We start from the raw sequence: 14571 nt of genomic DNA, 5'->3' as shown, positions 1-14571 counted from the left end.
GAAGGCTTTCTTTGATTTATTAAGACTATTAACAAACAAACAGGGGAGTTCAGAAGCTTCCTCAAGCAGAAGAGCACAAGCAGAACGGGTTTTTCCTGAAGTAGCAGCTAAAAATAGGACACTTAGAGGAAGTAAAGTTCATTAAGTGATAAAGTGGTGGCTGTAGTGATGAGGGAAGAGTTTTTCCTTTTTTAATCTATACACTTATTTAGCGTAATGTTTTCTTGCTCCTTATTAGAGTGCTAAAGCAGTGTTTACCCGGCTGAGGAAAAGAAGATTTCCCTTTCTGTAGTGACTTCAACATGTAGCTCATCAAATACAACGGAGTCAAGAGCTTTAAACAGACATTGCCAGCCAACAAAGTACAACATTTGACAGCATTATTTGTTGTTTATATGCTCTTTCCACAGTGGGAAATGATATGCCATTTTCAAGACACATTCCACAGTATTATGCAACAGCTTTCTTAATTTTTAATGGATATATTATTTTTAACGTATCAACTTTTGCATAAAGCATTTTAGTATTTTATTCAGCATATACCATTAATAAATTATTTGCTCCTTCGTCCCCCCCGCCCTCCCAGAGCTGCACTTAGCATAGGGAAATGGTCTATTGACACTATAAAAGATACTTTCAACTGGCACAGTCTATAGACACTTCCATCATCAGACAAAGCACCAGGAGCACATTCCTGTATCTACTTAGTCAACAAGCTGGCAGTGCTAAACATGCTGCCCAGGAGTTTCATCTCAAACCTCCCTTTGGTGAAAAGACTTACACACACATAGCAACCAGTTGCCATCAAAACAAGCTAGCCCCCTGTACAACCAGTGATTCCTGTTAAAAGTGTTCACTTTGGGCCTGATTGCTCCAGCGTCCTTTAGTCATCACGTCCAAATGGTTTGGGACATCCAAAGGAAGCAAGTCAGGGTGCTTCTGTGCCAGAGAAACTTGTCCGCTTGACCTGAGTTTGTTCAGAGGGCATGCATCTCTCATCTCAGCAGATCTGCCCATTCTATAAGGGCAAAAAATGGATGAGATTTGATGTCTTCAACTCCAGCAACACCAGCACCAAGACGCTCCGCAGGATTAAACTGCAAAAGCTTGATATAAAAAGAAAAAAATATATATGATTCAGTGAGTAAGAACAAAAACAACTGCTTAAAAGTTCCAGAAAGGTCTAAGGTAAGGGACATCCTACCGTTTTCTTGCTCTATGAATTACTTTCAAGAGTGTGAAAGCATACTTGAAATTCCTAAAAATCTAGTAAATGGAAGAAGACTCTCCTTTCCTTGAGTCTCAGTGTTACAGTCTTCAGAGACTACTGATCACAGCATGCAATTCCCTGAAGCACTGCTCACTGGGACTTCATTTTAAGTGTAACCTCATTTTAAAAAAAAGAGAGCAGCAGCCACAGAGCCTGCAGTGGTAGAACTCTGGACACTGCGCTTGCTTCATGTTAATCTTTGCTCACACCACTGCGTTATGGCTACATCGGGGACAGTGGTCTGTAACTTTCCGTTTCATAAATTGTGAGTTGGTCCTAAAATACCAGGATATTACAGCCAGTTCTCTATTTCCTAAAAAAAAAAAAAAAAAAAAGTTTTAGAGAGTCCTACAAATGGCCTAAAACTTAAAAATCGAAACCTCAGTGAAAGAAACAAAACAGTGTAATGGCTTCATGGAAATTTCCTAAAATTCAGCACCTCGTTTGTTTTTTAGTTGTACATCACATGCTGAATTCATGTAAAAAGGAAATCACAATATTTACATCTGTTTAAAGATACCAATCCATATAAAAGGGAATGCAAAGCTAATACTCCAAAAAGAGTAATAAAGACACACAAAAATATTTTGCAGTTTTAGAGAACTGTTTATACTCTATTCAGTTACAGCCAGTACAAAGGCATGATTTCTTTCTTGCTTTTCCTGCAACAGCTAATAGGATAACTTCTCCCAGTTGTCACTTGGAACAATGTGTATTCATATCTTAATGCACTCAACATCTAAGTGAGTCTACATCCATAAACATAGGAATTTACACATTTTAAGATGCCTCTGCTATTTGCAGTCATAATGTCACATAGTAAAGGCAGCTTGGTGACAGTGAATAGTGCTGCTCTGATACCTTCCACAAGCCAGCAGAAACAGATGCAGCCAGGGTCTCTCTGCCTTCTGCTGAAATACAACCAGCACCAGCAGGGGGAAAGGAAGCATGGACACTTATTTTCTGGAGCCTGTCACTCCAGAAGAACTTTAATCTTAGAAAGCAGATGCAACACAAACTGCAACAAATACCTATTGAAAAGTCATGTTGCATATTTTTTTGGTAGTAAAGCCTGGAGGTGCCTGAAAAAAATACTGGGTGAAAAATACCAAATCAACATGAAAATAACAACTTCATCAACAGATCTCTGTTTTCTTAGAAGCTGGCTAAATGAAGGAGGTGTTTACAATGAAGTCACCTGCACTGGAAGCCACAGCAGGAGACAACGTCTGACACAGTTTTCTGTATAGTTGAACATTGATCCCGGAGAGTTACTCTGTGATGCTTTGACCTGTTTACCCTTGGCAGTGGGGGGAAGGAAAGTCGCAATGACAAATTGCTATCCATGCCAAGAGAGCTTTCTTCCTTTTCCTGACAAGGTTTCCTCAACAATGAATGGCAGCTTCCTTGGACAGTCACACAACAAAAATGTGATTTACTAGCTCATATAGCCGAAACTCCACCAGATAAGTCACCACCCTACACCAGAAGGCTTAACCTAACAGGCACTGGGGTGACTGTTCTCTGAACAGATATGGCCTTGTAATATATCTGCGAGTGGCAGAGATATATTTGCCACTTAAACCGCAAGTAGCAAAAGAGCCACTCTTTGGCATACTTAAAAATAGGCAATACATTAGTCTGCAGTGAAGAACAATCCTATGTTGGCAGGGAGAAGTGGACTGGATGACTTCATTTGTCTTCACTTCTAGTCTTAATGGGAGGACTTCCCTTCATCAAGTGTGGTTTTGCTTTCCCTTAGCCATCTGAGTCCTGTAGCACCTGTGGGTGAGGGTAACAATTTGCTACCATCTAACAATATAAATGCCGATTATACAAAAATGGGATTTTTCTTTAGTCACCTCCCTTTCTACCTTTGCCAGAAACACACAGACACATGCTTTCACCTTCAGTGACTTCATGTCACCTAGTCAAAATAGGAGGTCCAAACGTCTAGTTCCACTTCCATTAATCGTTTCACAGTAATGGCACAGAAGTCAATCTGTCACTGGGTCTTTTGACTCACTGAATTTTCAAAATCTCTTTCCTTCGTTTTCTTCAAGAACTATTTTTTCCACTCTGCTCGTTCAAATCTACATCTAAGTGATGTTATTATTTATGCATCTACTAGCAAAGCCGAACAACACAGTTCACATATATCACTTATTCTACTCAAGTGGAATAGGTCAGATCCAGGCTCCGCTTCCTCAGGTCAAAATTAACTCGTAGGAAGATAGCATTACATGAAATTCAAGACCCTGTACTACAAGTTTATTCTCTCAGTCATGACTACCTAAAGCTAAGAGTAAACTAAAACCAGCAGTCAATACTATTCCCATTAGTTTGAAAATGGTGTTATCAGTCTGGAAGGTTGTCTGTATTTTAAGGTTTCCTACTCTGCATTTAGTCTGACATACCAGTTATCTTCTTATTACAAAAGTCATTGTATTCACAATTTTTAAAAGTACTTTTTTTAACAAATGGCATCCAGAAGGTTTCCTGAAGGACAGCTACAGATTTTCAACCACAGCAAGGTCATAACTTCTAATCTGTGTGTTACAGGTTCCATAGTACTTAGAGCTATCTTGCTGAATTGGCATCAACATTTTTTAGTTTAATTCAATTCATTACAAATGTTTCCATGAACATTTAGGGCAGAATTCCTAAAATGTTCATGCATCACCAGCAGGTGTTTCCAAAGCACTCAGCATTGACCAAACTTGTTCTCTGAAGAAATGGCAAAGCACTCCGGTTTTCTACAGAGACACCTGGCAGCAGAAGTCAAAGTTTCCAGATGCAACAAGACAGCTGGGAAAAATTCATCACTGCTGACAAAAGACCCATCCCCGTTCCTATCAGCAGCTTTCTGTTTTTACATTTCCTTACCAGAACAACTTAGGTAGGTAAGTATTTGTCAAGACTACACATGTACCTATAGAAAACAAATTTTCCCTTCAATTACCTGCTGAATCAGTGATCGGGCCTCCTTTGATACATGGTCTGGTATACTCAAAGAAGTGTGAGTGTTTATTCCTGATGGATGGCACTCAACCAGAGTCTGGAGAAGAAAAAAGAAAAATTAAATTAAAAAAAAAAATCAAAGCAGGCAGATATATTTATTAATTAAAAAATTGTAGTGTTGGATTATCTCCTAGTATACATGCAAATTAACACACACAGCTAAAATTTCAGTGCTTCCTAGTATGAAGTACTGATTCTGGGAGGAATGTCTACAGGCACTGATGTCCCCCTGGAGATATGGTTTTAGAACATTTACATCTCAGTGCTTGTGCTCTATTGCTCAAACTTGAAGAGTCGGGGAATTTAGTGGACTTTGCTTTCTTTGTGCAGAACTAATCACCAGTTTGAGTTGGCTGAGCCGAATTAATGTGTAATAGCCACATATGGTTTCTACACTGTCCCAGGAAACAAACTGAAACTATTAGGGCAAAAATTTTGTAAACGTACAGAAGGAATGTTAGGGAACTTTGATTTCACTGTGGTTAAAAGGGCAGCATGGTTTTTGGTTATTTTTTCAGTCCTGAGTTTGATACGGCTTTATCAAGTTGTTCTGATGAAGCTTGAGCATGTTTCGTTTCTCTGGTCCCATGCAGACCAAGCAAATCGAGGGTACTCAGGTCGGCAAAGCCCATCCGAGAAGGACAAGCAGGGAGATCACAACTGGGCACACCACTTGTGAGAAACTACTGGCCAAGAGGTCAGTTTTATCGAGTAAGTTGCCCCCAGCCTTACCTTCCCGGTGAGGAGTTCAAAAAGAATGGCACCCAGGCTCCACCAGTCACAGGCTTCTGTCTCTTCTAGGATAGCACCAACCTCTAAACACGAGACATTTCAATTAATATTAAAAAGGTCAGTTACACCTTCAAAATTAACATATATTTACAAGGTGACTGTTTAATGCTGACAGAACGTATACTAAATACCACAGAGCTTTCATTATGCCTGCAATTTAGTTAGCCCTTTAGCCACCTACAGATTGCATTGTTCAAACACAGCAACACTATACATTTCATCCATAATTTGCCTTTTCTGTGCATGCATAGGCATTTTCAAGACTTGTAGGCATTACAGTTAGGATTTTTCTACACTGGACTAAAACTGGACAGTGACAGACAGTGAAGCGAAACATATTTAGAGAATTTACCCTGAAGTAAAGAAAATTTACCCAGAAGTGCTGGACTGACCAGAGCGGCCTGAAGCATCCATAAAAGCAGCGCAAGGGAGGTTATAATAGTCTACCGCATATCTTAATTTTGTCTTAGAGGGCAGGATTCTCTCGTGGCTAACCCACACCCTTTGGCTGGGATCACCATGGGAGGCTTTTCACAATAGCCTCTCTTGTCTGTTGGGAACCAGACAGAGATGCTAAATCTACTTCACATAGCCTAACCACAGCCAGCAACTGTGTATTGCTACAGCTCAGCCCAAATCGTACCTGGGTACAAAAAGTTGTTTTCCCTAGCATCCGGCCAGCACCCAACGCTCTCTTATTGCTGTCCGTGCACAAGAGAAAGCGGAGAGGTGAGATGGGAGTTATAGAGTCCCTTGCCATATGCATTCACGTATTCAATAGCATGATGCATGCAAAAAACTTGGCTTTCACTGACTCAGGCTTTAAACTACAGAAATTATTAAATACAAACACACCACGCTGTCTGCTCTAAAACAGGCAGAAAAACAGATTGCAATGAAGATGAAATCTTCATTTTGACTGTCAAAAAAACGCAGAAGCTGCACTAAAATAGCTTTGGTGGCAAAAGCCACACCAGCTTCCCAGCAGAGGACAACAATTAGCATATAGTCACACAGTTGTTGCTGTGAAAAGCATTGTGGCATGTTCGAAAAATCTTGCTCATCATTTTATGGAGCTTAGCATGAGCATGGCCAAGGAGAACTACAGATGAGTCACACTCCAGGGTCAGTGAAAGGAAGGCGGTAGCCCCAGACCTCCCCAGAGGCAGAGATGCACACACGCTGAGCACGGGGATGTGCAGAGGGCTGCTCCCTCGGGCAGCTGCCACACAAGCTGGAAGACACTCAGCACCTTATGGGACTAGGCTGAGGTTGCTGTTGCAAGAGCAACAAGGAAGGATGGCTCAGACATTGTTTCTTTAGATAGGACATCCATCACATTGAAAAGTTTATTACAGTTAATGGCGTTTGAATGCCCAATACATCACTATAAGGGTGCCACACATTAGAATTTATTCTGTTCCTTACAGATTAATACTTCTATCAGTATCGAGAAACTTTTACAAAGATATAATGGCAGCCACATGAGGAACTGTATCAGCATAATTCCATGCATTTTTAAAATGTCTTAAGATCCCAGGCAAGCATCCAGATGAAGTTGAAATTATGGTAAATTGAGAGAATTTGTGTAAGAATCAAAATCTGATCTTGCAATTTAATTTTACGTCCCTTCAGAAAGGCAGACCTTCTAGGTAACTGTCCTTTAATAAAAGAAAAACAAAAAAAACCCAAACTCGGGCCTTTCCACACGAACCAGCTGGCGAAAGGTTTTCATAGCATCTCTCAGTAAAACCTACTGAATGGAAATGCCTCTCCAGTCTGACTGTGATTTCCTAGTGCTGTATGTTCCAATAATGTACATTCAAAAACAAGATAACATGAATGGAAAGTAAAATCTAAAAACAAATACTTTAGGCTTCTTTAGAGCGGAGTTTTCTTTCCCGTGTGGCTTTAAGCCTGTGGATATTCACGACTAAGAGAGCTTTCCTCCAAACAAATGAAGATTTTAATTTTTAAATTAAATTCCACACTTATTCCAGAATAAGGACAGTAAAGCCAAGAGTTTATTAAGATTGACTACTACATTCTCAGTTCCTATACTATCATTAACTTCCCCATATTGATACATCTTAAATTTTAGAATAAAGCCACAAACGGACGTCTTCCCCAAAGACATTCAGTGAGGATGGGCCTCTTGAATTGCAGCCCAATATAAAAAAATATTCTAAAGGTGAAAAAAAACCATCATTCTGAGCACAGGGAAAAGAAATATTACAAAAAATTCATTTCTGAGTTTTGGTATATTTCCTTTTACGTTGGCAATCACAGATGCTGATCCAGTTCTTTGAAGCATCAAAATTACGCTGCCTTCTTTCACAGAATCACACACTGCTCATTACAGGAAGTTGATGTAACCTCACTTACTTCACTGACGAAGAAAATGGACACAGAGTAAGAGTCAAAAAGTAAACTAGAGTCCATTTCTCCAAAACCCAAGCTCATATTTTCAACTGTAAGAACACTTTCAATATATGCCAAGTCAAAACAAATGTCATTGCAGATCTCTTAAGAGAACAGCACTGAACTCTTCCATCCACTTTTGACCATGACCAAAGTGACACAAGTGGGATAAATTGAGAACAGTCAAGTAACACAGATTTCTCTCTGGGCTGAAGGGCTCTGGCTGGGTTCTCATGCACACACCAGAATGCGTGACAAGTCATCTGAACCAACACAAAGCAGAAAATGGAAAACTGAACTGAGGGGAACATCTGAGTATCCTTTTTTACAAAAACTAAATTTTAGCTCAACTTTTCTCCTATTACCCCATGTCTGCTTTCCTGCTGCTTTCCCTAGGTCCTAAAGTTTCCTTACTTCAGATTAAAATAAATGTTTTCCTTAGGAAAAAAAAAAGAAAAAATCATTGTGAATAGTAACATAAACATGTGTTGTTTACATTCCCTTACTTCAAACAGGTCACATTACTTCTGATGCAATATGCTGATCATAATAAGTTCAGGATATCACATCAATATTACTGCATTTTATCTTGACTACGCATCATGGGAAAATCTAGAAACTACAGATTATGAAGTGCTTTCAAGCGATACAGAGTAGCTAGCTAATGTAATATACCACACAGGGCATATGCTTTTTTTAAAGCTTTAATATTGCAATAAATCTGAACTACAATATCTGCCTTCACTAAGAAAACATTTTCATCTCAATCCATCAGCAAAGTACTTTAGACAATAAATGGTAGCAACCCATAAGCTTAAGTGAATAACATAGGGATATTTGTGCCAATTCTTTACTTCATGAACCTTAAAATCAAGGACCTTATCCACATTTGTACAAATATAAACGTGCACACACATGTGCACGGTGTTGGTGTTTCTAGGACTAGCAGCACAAAATTTGCAGAAAAAAATATTCGTATCATTCTCCAACACAAAATCCTTTTACATTGGAGAAATAAAAAAGTAGGGTAAAAAAAAAAAATCAGTAGCTCTTCCAACTTTACTGCAACTTCATTAAAAGGGAGAGCTTTCTTCTTTCTCCCTTCTCGATGCATGCCCATACGACATCTAGCACCAAGTAGCACATGTCAACAGCAATGCTAAATTCCTGCACAGAAGCAATTTCAACAGCAGCCGTTGAGGTAACTGAAAGGAAGGAGATTTGTAAAACGCTGTCAGGTTCAGATAGAGACAGGTAAGGTAAACACCTTCACTACCCAGCACTGTCCTCCTTCCAGAGCAGCTGGTCTCAACTGAAAGGCCATTTCTTTACGGTTTCCATACTTATCTCAGTATTTGCATTATACACAGTAATACCTTACTTCCTGGTAAGGGATACGTAGCTGACAACGCTCTGTATTTTTAAACAGAAGCGCCGGTTCTAAAGAAAAAAAGCAGAACTTCACCTCTCTTGAACACACATCCTCGATAAAGTTATTAACGGCAACACCAAGGCTGATTTTCTCATTCTTTCTACAGCACCTTGACCTGAAATATACCCTTCATGCTGAAGGATTTCAAAGGCTTTTACTACCATACCTCAAACATTTTCTCCCAAATACAGTTTCCTCCAGGGCTGACAATAGGGCCTCCCAACCAGCACACACAAACACTAGCTAACATAAAAGAAGCCAGGCTTAAAGGTGGATTTAGACATTCACTGTGCAACCTATGTGTGCTTGTGAATCACCAAGAACAAAAACTCAACCAAAAACTTTGTAGGATAAACTGTAACATCCAAAAAAATGCATCTGAAGTCAGCTCACAAGAAAATAGGCTCTAGGTGGAAGTACTGCTTCTCCAAACACCTAAGAGTCAGGAAGGGCTTTGCATTGAGGTGGAATTAAGAAGTGAACCATTTGACTCTTGGTGGATTGATAAGAATTCAAAACCTGAGGGGGCCCTTTCCCTTACCCCGTGTTTCAAGCAGAAAGAGCATACCTTCAAGTGTCGTTTCTGCACTGGTAAGAAAACAAGGAGGCCCATCTGAACTACCATCAGGTGTCTGAAACTGTTCAGGAGGAAATGGACTTGTCCAACATCCTGAAAACATCAGACACAATGTTTTCCCCTTCTGTGGCCATTAAGATAAACAGTATTGCACGAAAAACCATTAGAGTCGCTTCGGAAATTCTATTTACCTTACACTCATTTAATTTTAAAAGCTTACTATTTTATCATATTTTAATATCTATATATGTAAAGAAGCATTTGCAGAGAACCAAGTAAAATGAGTCCAAGCTAATTTACTCTAGGCAGACTCAGTCAGCCAAGATATTGTAAGATACAGCCACTAAATAACACATCACACAAGCAATCTGGCCATAATGCTTTGCCTAAAATGCTTTAGCAATTTATAAAACACAGTATTGAACCATCTATAGTTAAGTATAAAAAGTTCATCATGGTCTTTAAACAATAAAGTAGTGAGGCACGTCCAATGAACATCTGCTAAGATCAAATGGAGTATGAAAATAGGAAGTTTCATCTTAAAGATATTCAAAAACATATGAACGTTTATGTTCATCTGTAGAAGAAATTTCCCCATGTCACTAAAAGAAAATAATTAATAGAGGGAACTGTGTTCTTTCGCCCTTTTAGCAGCCCAAGATGGAATTAAAACTTCCTCTAAAATAATCAGGTGAACAAGAGAGACAAAAACTTTTTACTGCTCTGTTATCAGAACAAAGCAAACACTAATTAACCTTTCAGCTAGCTCCATTTATTTTCAAAAGGCATCTTCTATACTATCTTCAAGTTTTAGCCCCATCTGTAATAATAATAATAATTTAAAAATTAAAAAGGAAAATGAGTAAAAACCAAAAACAATCACACCACAGGTGAATTACAGTTTCTTCCAGAGGTATTAACTGGCTTTTATGTCAGCCAGACTAAAATACCAGATTTTTACAAATCAACAGCTTCGGTACATCTTACTGCTTATTCTAGTTACAGAGTCTACGAAAAACCACAAGAACATGTACTTCATCTGAAACATGTAGTGTACTTACAACAAGCCTGAGTGCCAAACCACATCAGATTATTTTCAGAAAATACTTGATTCTCTCCCCAAACCTAGGCTTTCAATTACCTACTCCAGGTATTTTGGGAGCAGTCAGTTGTCATTGTTTTCTGTGGGACACTCAGGTGTCTTTGGAGAGCTGTACCACTCCAAATGGTTGTAGTAAAGTTGTTACTCCCAGCTTCACATTAATCAGTACTTTTTCTGCAGCTCCAGACCTTTCCTCGTTATTCACGCCAGCCATATATTTTTCATGTTAATGTTTAGTCCTGTTTCCTATTGCCAGGGCTTTTCAAATCAAGCTAGCCCACCCTTCTGTCTTTGCTGCTCAAAGCTCATTCACCTGCCCTGCTTTTTCCTTTCCTTTTTAGGATTATCCTGAGACATTAATGTCACACAAAAAGCTAGGACAGAGTCAGAGATAAAATCTAGGAAGTCCAGTCTTACACTATAACCACAAGACTACCTCACCCCTCGACACCTCTCAGGGTCAATGGCACTTTAATCTACCACAGTTATTTTGCTTCTTAAACAACCTACTCAAATTAAATTACTACAATACAGAACAGCAGATTTAATGAGCGCCTGCAAATTCCTACTGAAAAACACATACACAAATAATATGCAGGTTTTCCAGCATCAAATATCTATTTGGTAAACAGAGGAAGACCATTTTTTCCTTATTCAGTAAATAAAAATTATAGCATACAGGCTAATAATAGCAACCTAGCTTTTTTTTTTTTTTTCATGCCATATGTTTTAGGTTATCAGCTGCACTTCGCATCTGTATTTTCAATTGTCTAAGACCAGAAGTGACATCTACATTTGCGAGTACGAAAATCAGGTTGCACACTGAAACATTTTGGTCTTTTTTGGCCCAAAATAATTTACCCACAAAGCCTTCTTTTTGCTTAGGTTTTGCATTGTGTACAATTAGTAGCAGGTTAGATAAAACCAAATATACCATATATTTATATGTGGGTTTCTGTGAAGGCTAGTTTGTGTAAATAAGGCTTGATCATAGCATACAGCTTAAGAAAGCATCAGAACAATATGATGCATTACTGATGGCCAGTTTCCTACTTATATTTTCTATGAAGCTAAGCTCCCTTTGGCTTTATGATGTCAACAAGTAAATCTCCGTTTTTTAGTAAACACAGTCTGGTGAAAACTCATTGCTTGGACAAGAAAAAAGACTCCAAAGGCAGCCCAGTTCTGAAATCTCATCCTCCAAAAACACTACAGGGATGCGACAGAACGCATCCCTGCTGCTGGAATGAGAACTCAGAGAGTGTAAATAAAACATCTCATTCACACATCGTATTTACACAAGATGTTAGATCAGCAAGCCGCTTCTACAACATGACACTTCACAGGTTAGATCAAAAAAGTACCTAAAAGATTTCTCTTTATGAGTAAGTCCTCAACTTAATCTGCTTTAGTGAAGACAGTCTTGACTAGGCTGTGGCTGTAGACAATTTTGCCTTTCTCACAGGTGTTAAGCATACTACGAAGGGACTTTTTTTAAAAAGTCACCAATTTGATTTTAAAAATTATGACTATCAAGAATGGAATATAATTATTACTCCATTTAAAAGGTAACAACTCTTTATATTTAAGATCACAAAGTTGGCAAAAGCGATACTTAAATAACAGAAGGTGGTCATTTGCATTTCAAAATTCATCTATCTTGCTTTTCCCTCAATTAGACCAAAACATGTTGATTCACAGGTTTGTGTGTGTGTTTGTTTCTTTTTTAAACTTATTTATAGAGCAGAATAATGGCCCCCCTGCTAGGCTGGCATTTGCTCAAGTTTCTGTCCGTGTAAATTGAATCTGTTACTGGAATTTTCCCCCCTTCAGAATACCAAGGCACATTAACCAAGAGATAAAGAGATACATTGCTGATACTATCAGCCACCAGGCAGGTGGATAATGCAAGGGATTTTTTATTAGTTTTTGTGGGGTTTTTTTGACAAATATGTGATAAGAGTTCTCAGGGGGCATGGAGAGCAAAGGGCTGTTTAAACAGAAGTGAATCATTCTCATCTGATCCGCTAATAACTTTGTATTCAGATATCAGCTGCTTAGCACACTTTAAAACATTCAGAAAACAAAATTACTATAAAGAAGAGGAAAGTTAAAGGAAAAAAACACATAAACCTCACATTAGTCACCTTAACCATATTAATGCAGCAGAAATTCTCAGTTACAAGTGCTTAATTTCTTCTTTAAAAGCAAATAGGTTATTCTTGGCCAAAACCCCCACAGTTTTACTTGAAGTGGTGTTGAGTTTATAGGGGATGATTTATAATCCATCATTTCCCTTGTGGGTTAGAGAAACAACATTTGACTTATCATAGGTGAACAGCAAAGATTTAGTTTGGCCATTAATCAAAGTATAGCACAGGCGCTACTTTTAAGCATCTGCAGATAGCTCTGTTGTTGCAGTAGTTGGTTCAGCATGAACTTTTTTTTTATTGAGTAGAACTATGCAGGAGTAAAGACAGTTATCTAACTTTACCAACAGATTCAACAGCACTACAAAAAACACCACGACTCTGAGCTTGCGAGTACAATTCTTGATATGCAAATCACTACAAATAAACTGCATCTTCCATCTCCAGTTCTTATGTGAAGTTAGGCTAATTAGAGCCAGCAAGTGCAACAGCAAAATCCATTAATGGTACAATGCCACCTGCCGTCAATAGTGGAGAAGTGCCACTTCTTGCAACAGATTCAGCCCTGCTTTTAATTTATGCACAATATAAAATGACAATTGCTATTTCATACAAAATTAATTATATTGCTAGCAGGGAATGGTTTGCAGCTTTTTAAACTCTCTCTTCCCTCATCTTTTTGACACTTCTCCATTTATAATGTTTGCATTTGTTCTATTATTTTATATATACACTGCACAATCTCTTTTCTACATATGCAGTCACATTGCCTCTCTGCTTTTCGTAAGATAACAAGAGCTGAGCAAGTCCTTGCTATTCACCATGGCAAGGATCTGATCACTGTTTCTGTACCAATACTACTTTGCTTTGCTTTAATACAAGGTTACAACCTGGGGTACTGAATCCTACATCCTGCAAGCAAACTCCATGTAGTTGGACCTCTATACTCCCCTGGGTCTAAAAAGCTTCAACATTAATACATTATTATCCCTAGCCCCTCCAGGAATTAGATTCTGATATATAAATTGTAGAATTTAGACTCCATGTTTTCCTTCAACTAATAAAGCAACTTAAAATTTAAATATGTGCTTAGGCACTTCACTGCTAAGCACTTTATAACTTGTGCTGTAAAAAAGTAACACCTGAAACCTTACCAATTAAAAAGACAAAATTGTTTCAAATACATTTTTGCATTTATCTTTCACATAACTCTCCAATAAAATTTCCTACCTATTTTAAATTGAAGATATCCTGCAATCTGTTTAAATTTCACATTCATCCTCTCCTTTTTCTGCCTCCAAAATTTGCTCCTCAAAAATCAATGCAGAAAAAGAGCTGCATCCCAAGACTCATCATCTGTTCTCAGTCTCCAACACCAGACCCTAAAAGACAGTGTTTTGATAAAAACTTCTTCCCTTTCTTGCATACTTTTAATGAGTACATTCAAATAACAAAACATTGAAATCACGTAACATACAAGTTATCATATCCAAATCCTATTCTATCCCAAACTCTGATGAAAACACACACCAAGCTAAACACATGGAGACAAAATTTTACAAGCCAAGTTTCGCTACATCTTTCAGTTAGGAGAGAAAACGAGAGGGAAGGCTGAGTACCCAGAGGTAGGGCAACACAGCACACAATACTGGAAACACCAGGAAAATTCAAAACAAGATAAAGAATTGCTTTGAGTCACTTTATGTAGTCACTGTGTTGTATAATGATAAGAAATCATGAGACCTGATGAAATTTTCTGAAGATCACTTGTTCACCTCTACAAAACTGCAGCCCTTCCTTCAGCAG

General features: G+C 38.3%; 1 protein-coding gene across 5 annotated transcripts in view; it reads right to left on the bottom strand.

Moving 5' to 3' along the window:
• Positions 1–393: 393 nt before the first annotated feature.
• RPS6KC1 (ribosomal protein S6 kinase, 52kDa, polypeptide 1) overlaps positions 394–14571 on the bottom strand; it is an 85192-nt gene continuing 71014 nt past the window's right edge. For all 5 annotated transcript variants that reach the window (XM_009577836.1, XM_009577835.1, XM_009577834.1 and 2 more), the window contains 3 exons: positions 5024–5106; positions 4233–4328; positions 394–1106 (listed from right to left, as the gene is read on the bottom strand). In XM_009577836.1, coding sequence (XP_009576131.1) covers positions 996–1106; positions 4233–4328; positions 5024–5106 — 290 coding nt within the window. In that variant the 3' untranslated portion in view covers positions 394–995. The remainder of the gene's footprint in view (positions 1107–4232; positions 4329–5023; positions 5107–14571) is intronic.

This window comes from Fulmarus glacialis, unplaced genomic scaffold (genome assembly GCF_000690835.1).
Source record: "Fulmarus glacialis isolate BGI_N327 unplaced genomic scaffold, ASM69083v1 scaffold8085, whole genome shotgun sequence".
Classification (NCBI taxonomy): Eukaryota; Metazoa; Chordata; class Aves; order Procellariiformes; family Procellariidae; genus Fulmarus; species Fulmarus glacialis.
Note: the sequence above shows the minus strand (reverse complement) of the source record. Positions and strands in the feature narration are given on the sequence as shown.